The sequence below is a fragment of the Sinocyclocheilus grahami genome, unplaced genomic scaffold (genome assembly GCF_001515645.1).
Source record: "Sinocyclocheilus grahami isolate Dianchi unplaced genomic scaffold, SAMN03320097.WGS_v1.1 scaffold588.1, whole genome shotgun sequence".
Lineage (NCBI taxonomy): Eukaryota > Metazoa > Chordata > Actinopteri > Cypriniformes > Cyprinidae > Sinocyclocheilus > Sinocyclocheilus grahami.
This window is the reverse complement of record NW_015505767.1, coordinates 856555-869017: the sequence shown is the minus strand read 5'-3', so window position 1 is coordinate 869017 and position 12463 is coordinate 856555. Positions and strand designations below refer to the sequence as shown.

At 37.3% G+C, this 12463-nt stretch overlaps 2 protein-coding genes, 1 long non-coding RNA gene and 1 other non-coding gene across 4 annotated transcripts in view; 2 read left to right on the top strand and 2 right to left on the bottom strand.

The window, feature by feature from the left end:
- Positions 1 to 73, bottom strand: trnaa-agc (transfer RNA alanine (anticodon AGC)). Its single transcript has one exon. It is a non-coding gene; the product is annotated as a tRNA-Ala (tRNA).
- A 2086-nt stretch (positions 74 to 2159) lies between these two features.
- On the top strand, positions 2160 to 2860 carry LOC107557039 (uncharacterized). The gene is made up of 3 exons (XR_001605344.1): positions 2160 to 2248; positions 2498 to 2632; positions 2810 to 2860. It is a non-coding gene; the product is annotated as an uncharacterized lncRNA (long non-coding RNA).
- A 638-nt stretch (positions 2861 to 3498) lies between these two features.
- On the top strand, positions 3499 to 9028 carry LOC107557030 (bromodomain-containing protein 8-like). Its single transcript, XM_016240329.1, has 8 exons — positions 3499 to 3516; positions 3680 to 3773; positions 4015 to 4149; positions 4327 to 4466; positions 5438 to 5840; positions 7082 to 7125; positions 7250 to 7543; positions 8969 to 9028. Exons 1-8 carry the CDS (start codon positions 3499 to 3501, stop codon positions 9026 to 9028), a joined length of 1188 nt encoding a protein of 395 aa, XP_016095815.1.
- Positions 9029 to 10166: 1138 nt separating this feature from the next.
- LOC107557029 (dnaJ homolog subfamily C member 18-like) overlaps positions 10167 to 12463 on the bottom strand; it is a 9591-nt gene continuing 7294 nt past the window's right edge. The window contains exons 2-4 of the mRNA XM_016240328.1: positions 12394 to 12417; positions 11528 to 11700; positions 10167 to 11446 (exon numbers count right to left, since the gene is read on the bottom strand). Of these exons, the coding sequence (XP_016095814.1) occupies positions 11322 to 11446; positions 11528 to 11700; positions 12394 to 12417 (322 nt within the window). The 3' untranslated portion in view covers positions 10167 to 11321. The remainder of the gene's footprint in view (positions 11447 to 11527; positions 11701 to 12393; positions 12418 to 12463) is intronic.

Sequence of the window (12463 nt, the reverse complement as noted above, 5' to 3'; positions counted from 1 at the left end):
TGGAGGATGCGGGCATCGATCCCGCTACTTCTCGCATGCTAAGCGAGCGCTCTACCATTTGAGCTAATCCCCCTGCTGGCCTTTAGATCATACTCATGCCATATAATCCATCACGTACTTCATCCATGCTGGATTCAAACTCATTGTTCAATAACAATAAACTTTGTGATGAATAATAGCCTATAATGAATGATTTGGCAATCAAAAACAACACAGATTTTCGCGGAATAAATGTATCTGAATAAATATATTTTATTCATTTCATTTCCGGTAAGGATCAGCCAGCCAAAATAAAAGCTATAATACAATGTTTGATTTTCGAAGGTGCTGCTCATGTGAACCAGCTCATTACGTCTTCTTATTAATATTTTTGTTGCTGACAAATTTGTTTCTTCACTGTGGTAAAATCGCTCTTCAGAGCATATAATACCTCGGCATATCATAATGAAATAAAAGTATACAAAGTTTTCAGTACCTTTTTGGTTTTAGTGGGTTCCGAAGGGTTTATGTATAAAGTCATTTATAAAATGTAAGAATTTTGTTTGGAAAAGTGTCCACTTGTTTTTATGTATATGGTATTATCTAAATAAAACAAGTAATTGAATAATGGATGTTCGCTACACACAAAAATGACATTACATGGGACTAAAATAAGGAAGAAACTTTAATTCACAACTGAATTTAGTAAACCAGAAGAAAACATACCAATGCTCATAATAATAATAATTATCCACAAGTAATCCACATGAATCCAGTCTATCAATTAACATCTTGTGAAGTGGAAAGCAGTGTGTTTGTAAGAAACAAGTCCTCCATCCATAATATTGCTTTCTCAAAAAAAAATTTGTTCTAAACCTGTATGATTTTTTTCTTCTGTGGAACAGAAAAATAGTTTTAAAGGAAGTTTTGAAGTATGCTGCCCTTGCATACAATAAAAGTGGATGGAGACTCAGCTTGTCGAGCCCCAAAATGAACAAAAAAGCCACAAAAGTAGACCATAAAACTCATGCAGTGTATTCCAAGTCTTCCAATGCTTTATGCTTTGTAATTTTGGGTGAACTATCCCTTTAAGGATTAATTCATTATACATTATGTGATATATACCGGTACTTATAACACACTCTCTCTTTCTTCACAGCATTGTGCATCACAATACTCTGAGCTCCTGGAGACAACTGAGGCCCCAAAGTGAGTCCACTTTCTGTTCATTTGCCTTCCAACATCCACTTCCTTTCTGACAGCACTTAATGGTGCACTTTTATGTCTGCACGTTCACAGGAGAAAGCGAGGTGAAAAAGGGGAGGTGGTTGAGACGGTGGAAGACGTTATTGCAATGGCAAAGCTGAATTTTCAGCTTTTCATCATTACTCCAGTGGCACATGATCCTTCAGAACTCATTCTAATATGTTGATTTCTTATTATTATCAATGCTGAAATGGTTCTACTGCTTAATATTTTTGTGAAAACCGTGAGACATTTTTTGAGGATTCTTTGATAAATAGAAAGCTCAAAAGATCTGCATTTATTTAAAAATAGAAATCTTTGGCAACATTATACATGTATAGTCATGCATAGTTAATGCATCCATTGTAAATAAAAGTATACCAAAAAAATTCTCTCTTTTGAACAGTAGTGTTATATAGTTTATATAGTTTACTTGTGTCGTAACTATGATTTATGATAAAGTGACAGAAAAACAAAAGCAGGGCTCCTATGGTTCTAAAAAAAAAGCTCAAAATACCAGGGAATGCCAGAAGTGTTATTTTCAGGTATGAAAAAACATGAAAATTAATCAAATATTAAAAGGTCATGAAAAAAAAAGCATTCATATTTCTATAATCAATATAAATTTGCTCACATTCTGTATGCTTAAAATAAATCATAGTCATTAATATAAATTATTTCTTTGGCTCTTTGTGAAAGCAATCGCTATAAAAATAAACATTTTAAAAGTCCTTTTCCACAATGACGTGGAAACGTCATGAAGTGTGGAAACTCTGTAAAAGTGATGCAGCTGTTTCTTTCTTACACATAAATCTGAGTGGTTTTGTTTTCAGTGTGGACACACAAATTTCTTGTATCATGCCTGTTTATGACTGTTGGATTGTTCAGAATTTTTTTTGGAGTCAAATCTAAAGAAAATCCTTGTTGCAGGCAGTTGAGGGAGAATCTCCGTCTAGTCAACTTACAGGGAGTCACGATAATCAGATGATGACTTCTTCGCTCCCTGCCTCTCAGGCAGCGACAGGTATGAATTCACACACACTTGTTTGTACAGCGAGTCTAGCAGTGTCACAGTTTAGCATCTGAGCAGTAGAAGCGAAGTGACAAATTATGCATCATTAGCATCTTTGTGTTTTCTGTCTTTGTGTATGAGTCATGATATGGGTATCTCTTCCAGCTTAACACCTAACTCGCTCTCTCTGTGCAATGTGTGTGTGTGTGTGTGTGGGGGGATACGTCATGCCGCACTTGTGTGTGTACGCATGTGTCTCAGGTGCTCCCACACTGTCTCGTCTGCTGGAAGCTGGCCCCACCCAATTTCCCTCTCAGCTGAGCTCATTGGCCACTGCAGACTCCGCCCTCAGCGCTGCCACCTCTGCAGTGGACACCGCTGCCCCGCTCGGCACAGGTCTCTAGACTGTAGACACTGTCTTATCCTTCTCCCAACTTTAGATCATAGCTGATGTGTTAACTATTTTGTACCCTTGCTCGACTGTCTCTTGTTTGTTTGGTTTGTTGGAACACAAATGTTTGTCTAAATGCACTGTCTAAAGTGGGTTTGATATGTGTCTAACACTTTAAACAGGAGGTGATGGAGCCCCCATGGCTTCAGTGGATAATAAGGAGGCAGTTTTAGAAATGGCAAAGCTGAAATTTCAGCTTTTTATCATTACTCCAGTGTCACATGATCCTTCAGAACTCATTCTAATATGTTGATTTCTTATTATTATCAATGCTGAAATGGTTCTACTGCTTAATATTTTTGTGAAAACCGTGAGACATTTTTTGAGGATTCTTTGATGAATAGAAAGCTCAAAAGATCTGCATTTATTTAAAAATAGAAATCTTTGGCAACATTATACATGTATAGTCATGCATAGTTAACGTATCCTTTGTAAATAAAAGTATACCAAAAAAATGATCTCTTTTGAACAGTAGCGTTATATAGTTTATATAGTTTACTTGTGTCGTAACTATGATATATGATAAAGTGACAGAAAAACAAAAGCAGGGCTCCTATGGTTCTAAAAAAAACCTCAAAATACCAGGGAATGCCAAAAGTGTTATTTTCAGGTATGAAAAAACATGAAAATTAATAAAATATTTTAAAAAAAGCATTCATATTTCTATAATCAATATAAATTTGCTCACATTCTGTATGCTTAAAATAAACCATAGTCATTAATATAAATTATTTCTTTGGCTCTTTGTGAAAGCAATCGCTATAAAAATAAACATTTTAAAAGTCCTTTTCCACAATAACGTGGAAACGTCATGAAGTGTGGAAACCCTGTAAAAGTGATGCAGCTGTTTCTTTCTTACACAAATCTGAGTGGTTTTGTTTTCAGTGTGGACACACACATTTCTTGTATCATGCCTGTTTATGACTGTTGGATTGTTCAGAATTTTTTTTGGAGTCAAATCTAAAGCAATCTAAAGAAAATCTTTGTTGCAGGCAGTTGAGGGAGAATCTCCATCTAGTCAACTTACAGGGAGTCACGATAATCAGATGATGACTTCTTCGCTCCCTGCCTCTCAGGCAGCGACAGGTATGAATTCACACACACTTGTTTGTACAGCGAGTCTAGCAGTGTCACAGTTTAGCATCTGAGCAGTAGAAGCGAAGTGACAAATTATGTATCATTAGCATCTTTCTGTTTTCTGTCTTTGTGTATGAGTCATGATATGGGTATCTCTTCCAGCTTAACACCTAACTCACTCTCTCTGTGCAATGTGTGTGTGTGGGGGGATACGTCATGCCGCACTTGTGTTTGTACGCATGTGTCTCAGGTGCTCCCACACTGTCTCGTCTGCTGGAAGCTGGCCCCGCCCAATTTCCCTCTCAGCTGAGCTCATTGGCCACTGCAGACTCCGCCCTCAGCGCTGCCACCTCTGCAGTGGACACCGCTGCCCCGCTCGGCACAGGTCTCTAGACTGTAGACACTGTCTTATCCTTCTCCCAACTTTAGATCATAGCTGATGTGTTAACTATTTTGTACCCTTGCTCGACTGTCTCTTGTTTGTTTGGTTTGTTGGAACACAAATGTTTGTCTAAATGCACTGTCTAAAGTGGGTTTGATATGTGTCTAACACTTTAAACAGGAGGTGATGGAGCCCCCATGGCTTCAGTGGATAATAAGGAGGCAGTTTTAGGGGAAGAGGACCTGGTGACTGTGTCCTATATGGCAGAGGAGCTGGACTTAGAGACAGTTGGGGACATCATAGCCATTATTGAAGAGAAGGTAAATCAGACATGCACTTTTATCATGCTTTTTTAAAATTTTTATTAAATTTCTTTTCTTGATGTCCAATGTTATATTTTTAAATATACAGTATTTAATATTTCATGTTATTCAGTAAAAATACAGCAAAATTAGCAATATCGTGAAATATTATTACGATTTAAAAATGTTTTCTATTGTAATATATTTAAAAATGTAATTTATTCCTGTGATGGTAAAGCTGAATTTTCAGCAGCCATTACTTCAGTCCATGATCCATCGGAAATTATTATAATATGCTGATTTGGTGCTCAAGAAACATTTAGTATTATTATTAAAGTTAAACACAGTCGTTTTGCTTTTTTCAGGATTCTTCGATGAATAGAAAGTTCAAAAGAACAGTATTCATTGAAACAGAAATATTTTGTAACATAATAAATGTCTTTACTGTCACTTTTACTGTCAAAATGTAATGCATCCTTGCTGAATATAAGTAGTTAAAAAAATACTGACTGAACTTTTGAACTGTATGAGAAGTTATTTAAAAATGTTTCTAATAATGTTTATAGTTATAGTATTTATGTATAAGCAATTATGATTTATGTTTGAAAGAAAAGGAAATAGACACAATAGCTGCACAATAGTAGCTCAGTAGTGAGGATGAGCTAGTCTTTCAAGAACAACATTATGGATAAATGATAATTAAACAAATCATTTTTGAGTATGTAGGATTTACGAGTTTGAAAACATAAACATGTTTTCTAAATCTACTTAGAAATGTTTTCTTTGAGGTACAATATCTTACCATTTGAACACAAGGAAAACAGTATACTGAGCAGAAAGATATAAATAAAATATCAAAGTGGATCAAACTAGTTACAGAAATACACGATTATCCATTAAACCATTACTACTCAAATCTTTCCATCTGTCTGATGTTTCTTGCATAGTCCAACAACAACAAAAAAAAAATCATTTTTGTGTTGACGAAGGGTGACGAGAATGCCGAGGCACTGGATGCTGCAGCGGTGGAAGCCGCTCTGTCTCTGTGTGAGGACACGGGTCACAATCTGTCAGGTACCTGGGAGCCCGACCCCTTCAGACCCAGTGGCCCCGAGCCCTCCAGCACTTCAGAGGACTTAGATCCACATTCCCTGCATCTGTTAGAGGGGAAGCGAGAGGGTCTTGACATGTGTGGATCCAGCAGTGGGTGTGCACAGGAGTACATGACACCCTCCACCACTGTCCCCTCTGTTCCTCAAGACCCCACTCCAACAGCAGGAGCCCATTCAGACCCAGATGCAGAGCACACTGACGAGGCCCAGAATGGGTGGCCAGAATCCCTGCATGCTGTGATCAAAAGCGAGACTGATGAATGGACACGGTCTCAATCAGGTACTCCACGTTATGCGTTTACACTAGGGCAAATTAGCTGAATGGATTGACAGTGGTGAAAGTGAACATTGTACACTACTGTTCAAAAAGTTTAGGATGAGTACATTTTGTTTTTAATTAATACTTCTATTCAGGGATGTAACATTTATAATGGTACAAAAGATTTCTATTCTAAATAAAAATCTTTTGAACTTTTTATTCATCAAAGAATCCACAAAAAATCACAGTTTCCACAAAAATATGAAGCTACACAAACATTTTCAACATTAATAATAATAATAAATGTTTCTTAAGCACTAAATCAGCATATATTAGAATGATTTCTGAAGAATCATGTGACACTGAGGACCAGAGTAATGGCTGCTGAAAATTCAGCTTTTACATAAAAAAAAATATTCAAATAGAAAACATGTATTTTGAATTTTTATAATATTTCACAATACACAAATACTGTTTAAAAAAAACTATTATTGATCAAATACATGCTTGGTGCTCATAAATGATTTCTTTCAAAAACATTTAAAAAATCTTACCCCAACTTTTGAATGGTAGTGTATACTTCAGCACACCTCTTCTGTCATGAACACATTTTTAATTTCTAAATTAAAATTCATACATTTTGGGGAATAAAGTCAAAGATATATACTGTCCAAATGAAAAAAAATGGAAATGAAAAAACAAAATCAAGTTATGAAATTCTTGCAAAGAAAACCTTAGTTTGGCATAGTCTTTTATGAGTATTTCTTAGGGGGGAAAATAGTTTTGTTAAAATGTTCCAGATAAAACAGGAAATTATATCATAGACTCTCATGTGTGTCAAGGTCAATAATTTGAAAGTTTTAAGACAAGACAATGATAGTTTAGTTGGTAAAATGTCAAGTGGTGTGACCTCCCAAAAACCATATTTATAAGTAATAAATCATAATATTTATTTAAAAAAAATACCTGAAACGTGTATTTAAAACATTGCGTAAAATAACGACAAGATGTTTACATTCAAGTCATTAAATTTAAACCTTTTTTAACCCATATGAAACCAACAAGAATACGAAGAGTACATTTCTAAGAACATGAATTTGAAATTAAAATTGTAAAATATTATTCCTCTTCTTTATTTTGGACACTCTTATGTCACTGACCCCGGTTGCATGTGATAATACGTTAACTTGAACCCTAGTTTGCACGCACACCCTGGAAACACGATTTTGGCAGAAACTCACAGATGTTCCATTCTTTTCCAGATACACGGTCAGAAGATGACCCTGTGATAAAACAGCACTCAAAGGTGTGGTGATGCTGTGACTGTGTGCATACGCTAACACATAATGTACCACCCACGAGTACATATAGGCCCGGAAACCATTACCTCTGCCCTTTTTAGTATTTGTTTTTACACTCCTCGTTAACAGAAAGTGAAAGAGGAGGAGGAGGCCGTGAGTGATGCGGAGGAGGGCAGTGTGTCGGAGATGAAAGCTGGATTAGAAGGGGATGGAGTCGAGGATTGTGGGGGAGAAGAGGATGGAGACGGAGTTTATCTCTCAGAGCCAGAGGGGGAAACAGAGTTGGATCCTCCGGCCAGCGAGAGCGAGGACGGCTACAGCATGCACACGGCATCCTCTTCTGTACAGCTCCACACAACTGCAGACTCCATTCCCAGCAGCCCTGCCTCCTCACAGTTGTATGTGCCAAAACTACACATAATTGTGACCCTGGACCACAAAAGCAGTCTTAAGTCGCTGGGGTATATTTGTAGCAATAGCCAAAAATACATTGTATGGGTCAAAATGATTGATTTTTCTTTTATGCCAAAAATCATTAGGATATTAATTAAAGATCATGTTCCATGAAGATATTTTGTAAATTTCCTACTGTACATATATTAAAACTTAATTTTTGATTAGTAATATGCAATGCTAAGAACTTCATTTGGAGAACTTTAAAGGCGATTTTCTCAATATTTAGATTATCAAATAGTTGTATCTCAGCCAAATATTGTCCTATCCTAAAAAAAACATACACCAATGGAAAGCTTATTTATTCAGCTTTCAGATGATATATCAGTTTCGAAAAAATTGACCCTTATGACTGGTTTTGTGGTCCAGGGTCACAATTAAAGGGATAGTTCACCCAAAAATGAAAATTTGACGTTTATCTGCTTACCCCCAGGGCATCCAAGATGTAGGTGACTTTGTTTCTTCAGTAGAACACATTTGATGATTTTTAACTCCAACCGTTGCAGTCTGTCAGTCGTATAATGCATGGCAATGGTAACAAAATCTATGAGAGTAAAAAAAACATGCACAGACAAATCCAAATTAAACCCTGCGGCTCGTGACGACACATTGATGTCCTAAGGCACGAAACGATCGGTTTGTGCCAGAAATCGAACAGTATTTATATCATTTTTTACCTCTAATACAGCACTATGTCCAACTGTCTTTGGGCCCGCGCACGGCATCCGGTGCGTGAGGTGTGTACATGCTCTGGCGTAGTTTACGCAAGCGCCGGAAGTGATCTCTCGCGCATATATGTCACTCATTGTTTACACAGTGCACAGTCATTGTAGGTACGACGGCTAATCAAAATGGTACTTACTTGCGCTTATCCAGATTGTTCAAACCGGCTTAAAACTAAAAGATTACGTTCTCTCGTGCGAACTCAATCGGGAGTGGTGACTTTCCACGTATTCCAAACTTCTGAGCCTGCTCGCCTGAAGTTATGGTTGATTGCTCTTCGGCTGGATATCAACACATTTTTACAGGTATTTTGAAGAATGTTGATAACTAACAGTTGCTGGTAGCCATTGACTTCCATAGTAGGAAAAAAAAATACTATGAAAGTCAATGGCTACCAGCAACTGTTTGGTTATCAACATTCTTTAAAATATCTTCTTTTATGTTGAGCAGAAGAAGATTTTTTATTTTGGGGTGAAGTTAGAGCCAGTCACTTTTTTGAGAAATCACCTTTTTGTTTACTGGAGACTACTGGCAATTTTTTATATACCATAATTGTCAGATTTTATGTTCTGTTTAACATATATTTAAAAGTGATCTGGAAAAGCTACTGTAAAAATAGGGGGGGAAAAGTGACTTGCTTTAAAGTGACTTTGACTCATTGTCTTTCTGCAGGATGGGGGCACCAGGGGACGACGCTGCGCTATAGAAGCAGACTTGAAGATGAAGAAATGAGCAGCCAGTGGGTGGATTCCTTTGAAACGCTAAATGACTGAGTGATGAAGACAGCTTAGGACAATCTGACTGAACCATATCTCTAACACGCTTAAACAGCAGAGTTCATGAGGGTTTCACTGGAGCGTGGTGTTTGGGATTGGACGATTGGACTACCTGAAAACCTGTGCATATATGTCTGTGTTTATGTAATTTTGTGAGGTGTGTGTTGGGTAGTACTAAAGATTTGTTTTGTGTACGAATAGTGCCTTTATAGGTATTGGTGAATGACCGGTGTTGTGCCCAATTCTGCACCCCTGCCAGATTATGCACCCCCTCGTTGAAGTCGCTACCTGATTGCCTAATCCTAACCCCTCCCCCACACCTACTCATAAACCTACCAATACTAGGGGGTGCATAATCTGGCAGGGTGCACATTTCGGCACTACACCGGTCAAAAGGACGAAAAATTTAAATTAAAATGCCTTCTTATGTAAGAACAAGGTTACGGAAATGTTATCCTGTTTTCACTCTCTGCCATAATGCTGTATTCTTGTGTCGTTCCAAACTAAATTACTTTTTTTTTTTAAGCTTCGATTTTAAATAATGTTCACACATGTAACAGATGAGGACCAAGGACTTTCAAACTCCAAAAAAAATAAATAAATAAAAAAAAAAGCATCATAAAATAAGATAATATGACTTGTGTGCTATATTCAAAGTCTTTTGAAGCCTTATGGTAGAATGGTGTGAGGAACAGTGTAATGACAATGTAATGATAGCTGTATCGACAGATCTTTTCTTCCAGATTGTGACACATCCGAGTAAAACAGATAATCAATAATAAAAACAAAATGTAGGGCAGGATCTTGGTTCAATCCATTGGTTGTTGACAGGATGGAGACAGATGGGAATGCGAGCTTGTAGTTGATTGTAAGTAAAGGGCCAGATTTAAGCAGATGATATGATTGAAGGAGTCTGATCGAGCTCTAATTCACCGGAAGATTGGGCTGAGACATTTTTATTAAAATGATGAGATCAAAAAACTAAAAAAATCACCTATTCCTGACAATCTGTTTTTGGTCAATAATTAGTGAATTCCGCATATAAGCATACAACTTTTGAGAATCACAGACCACAGAGAAACCATGTTTGATTAATGGTTTATTTAAGCAGCACAAAAACGCACTCAATCCAAACAAAACTTCCAGCAGTTTGTGGACTGCATGGAAACAAGATCAGAATACCACCACTGGCACAAACTCTCCACGTCACATCCAACTCTCTATTTCATCCCGAATGAGTGGACGCTTACTGTAGCACTTCTGAACATCTTAGCCTTCATGCTTAAATTTGTGCTAAAGATATATTATATATAGAACATAGTGTTCAGTGACATGAGGTAAAACATTAATTGTAGTTCAAAACAGATGCTCAGTAACTGTTATTTGCCTAGTTATAATTACGGATATTAAACTGTGCCAGTAACACCTTCGAACACTAACAAGGCAGGAAGAATGAATGGATGGATGCATGCAATAACAAGAGAAGTTGAGACAAATAAAGTGCCAAAATATAAATCAAACACTGCAGATTAATAAATCCGAGGTAATGGCATTTAGCATTTCTGTCAACATTTTTACCTTCTTCACAAAAAAAGACATTGCTTAAAAACAGTTGCCCAATACCTTTAAATGTCCAAAACATACAGCACGGTAACAAAGGACCAAAAAACTAATTTAATGTACACAAGGGGCTTTTTTTTAGTTGCTACGTTCAGAGAGCTTTGAAAAGCTGTAGTGGTCTATATCCCTGTTTTTGAGAACCGTTTGTTTCCAAAAACAAAAAATTTGCTTTCTATTAAAAGTTGTTGTCAAATGTAATTCACAGCACAAATTCAGAAAAAATAAATTAAATATGTTATTAAATAAGTTAAATTCCTATTAACAATAAAGCTTAAATGCAACTAATAAACGACAAGCACTAGCTGTAATCCTGTCGGCCAGCCTGGATCTGGTGCTCCTTAATGTAAGGTAAAATATATACCAGGCGCTTGCACAAATTAACCTCACACACACGCAGTTGTGCATCGCAGCTGAATCAGATGAGACAAAAGCCATCAGACTTCACCCTATTCATGGATGAAAGGCACAAATGCTCAAGGGAAAATCAGCTTGGGTTCCTGCGATATCACATCTCTCTCTTTCTTTCTCCTTTCCAAAAAGGTGACCCACCCAAGTAAATTGAAATATATAACCAATACTAAAAGCTCTTTGATTAGGCAGACCATGCAGTCTGGGAGGGCGACGCTGCCTCAGTCTCCTCTCTGTCGTCCCATGAAGCGGTGCAGCTTGTCACAGTGATCCAACTTCATGGTCTCAGCCTTCTGCTTCAGCCGCTCGTCTCGGTACAGTTGGCCCAGATTAGCTAGATCAGATTCTGAAACAAAACAACATAGCTTTAGTAATACAGGGGTTTATATTACAGAGTCATAACCTAATGGATGAGAAGACATCTTACTCTGTTGCTTCTCTTTCCAGCAGCTGCTCTGTAGATGGTCAATATAGTCGCTCTCAATAGTCTTCTCCAGCTCTTCCAGGGCAGCACCGCGGTATTCGTTCTCAAAACCCTTATCCACATAGTATGGCACACCCATGTGCTGGGTTTCTCTGGACACCACCAACCCCATGGACCTGTGAGACAGAGTATATGTCAGTGCCCGGTTGCATAAAGCACCTTAAGTATGTGACTTAAGGCATGATTTCCCCTTACCTAAGGGAATGATTTAAGGGTGTTGCATATAATCCCTTAAACACGTCCCTTAGCAAAGGGAAACCGTTAAGTGTTTCACGACAGCGGCCCAGGTTTTGCCATTAAAAAAAATCGACTGCTGCCACAGTCACGTCATTTGTTAATGCAACATGGATAAGGAAAACAAAAAAAGAAAACCAAATATGAAAGAGAAGGACCAGACGAGACGGAAACTCAAACTGATAATTCACTCAAATGTGAACATTAAAGCGCTATACACTCATGCAGTGTGTGTTTCATTCATACTCGAAGCCCGAGGGCACTCTCGCGCTGAAAGTCCAAACCGGATTCATAGAAGTAGCCTATCTAATAAGCTGAACTAAAAGCAGAACCGTAAACACAATAAACTCACGATTGCAACAATATATGGTTTATGTGTGTTTTTCAAGTCATCTCTAGGTAATATGTAGGAAAATACAGGAATAAAATATTATGGAATATAAATTTGCTCTCTCGTGTGACACACTCACGTTTGAGCTAATTAACGTTATGTGCCGTATGTAATTTGATCAATGTTTATATGTGAATAAATGCATAAATTAAAATCTGTTTAACACAAAGCAGCCGATCATGACTTGTAGAAGACTTTTGTGTAACACCTAAAGGGATAGTTCACCCAAAAATGAAAATTCTGTCATAATTTAC

Excerpts from the sequence above, each read along its gene's own strand:
- LOC107557030 (XM_016240329.1), top strand. Across the intron at positions 4,150-4,326 it reads CGCTGCCCCGCTCGGCACAG|GAGGTGATGGAGCCCCCATG; the intron begins GTCTCTAGACTG and ends CACTTTAAACAG. Across the intron at positions 5,841-7,081 it reads ATGGACACGGTCTCAATCAG|ATACACGGTCAGAAGATGAC; the intron begins GTACTCCACGTT and ends ATTCTTTTCCAG.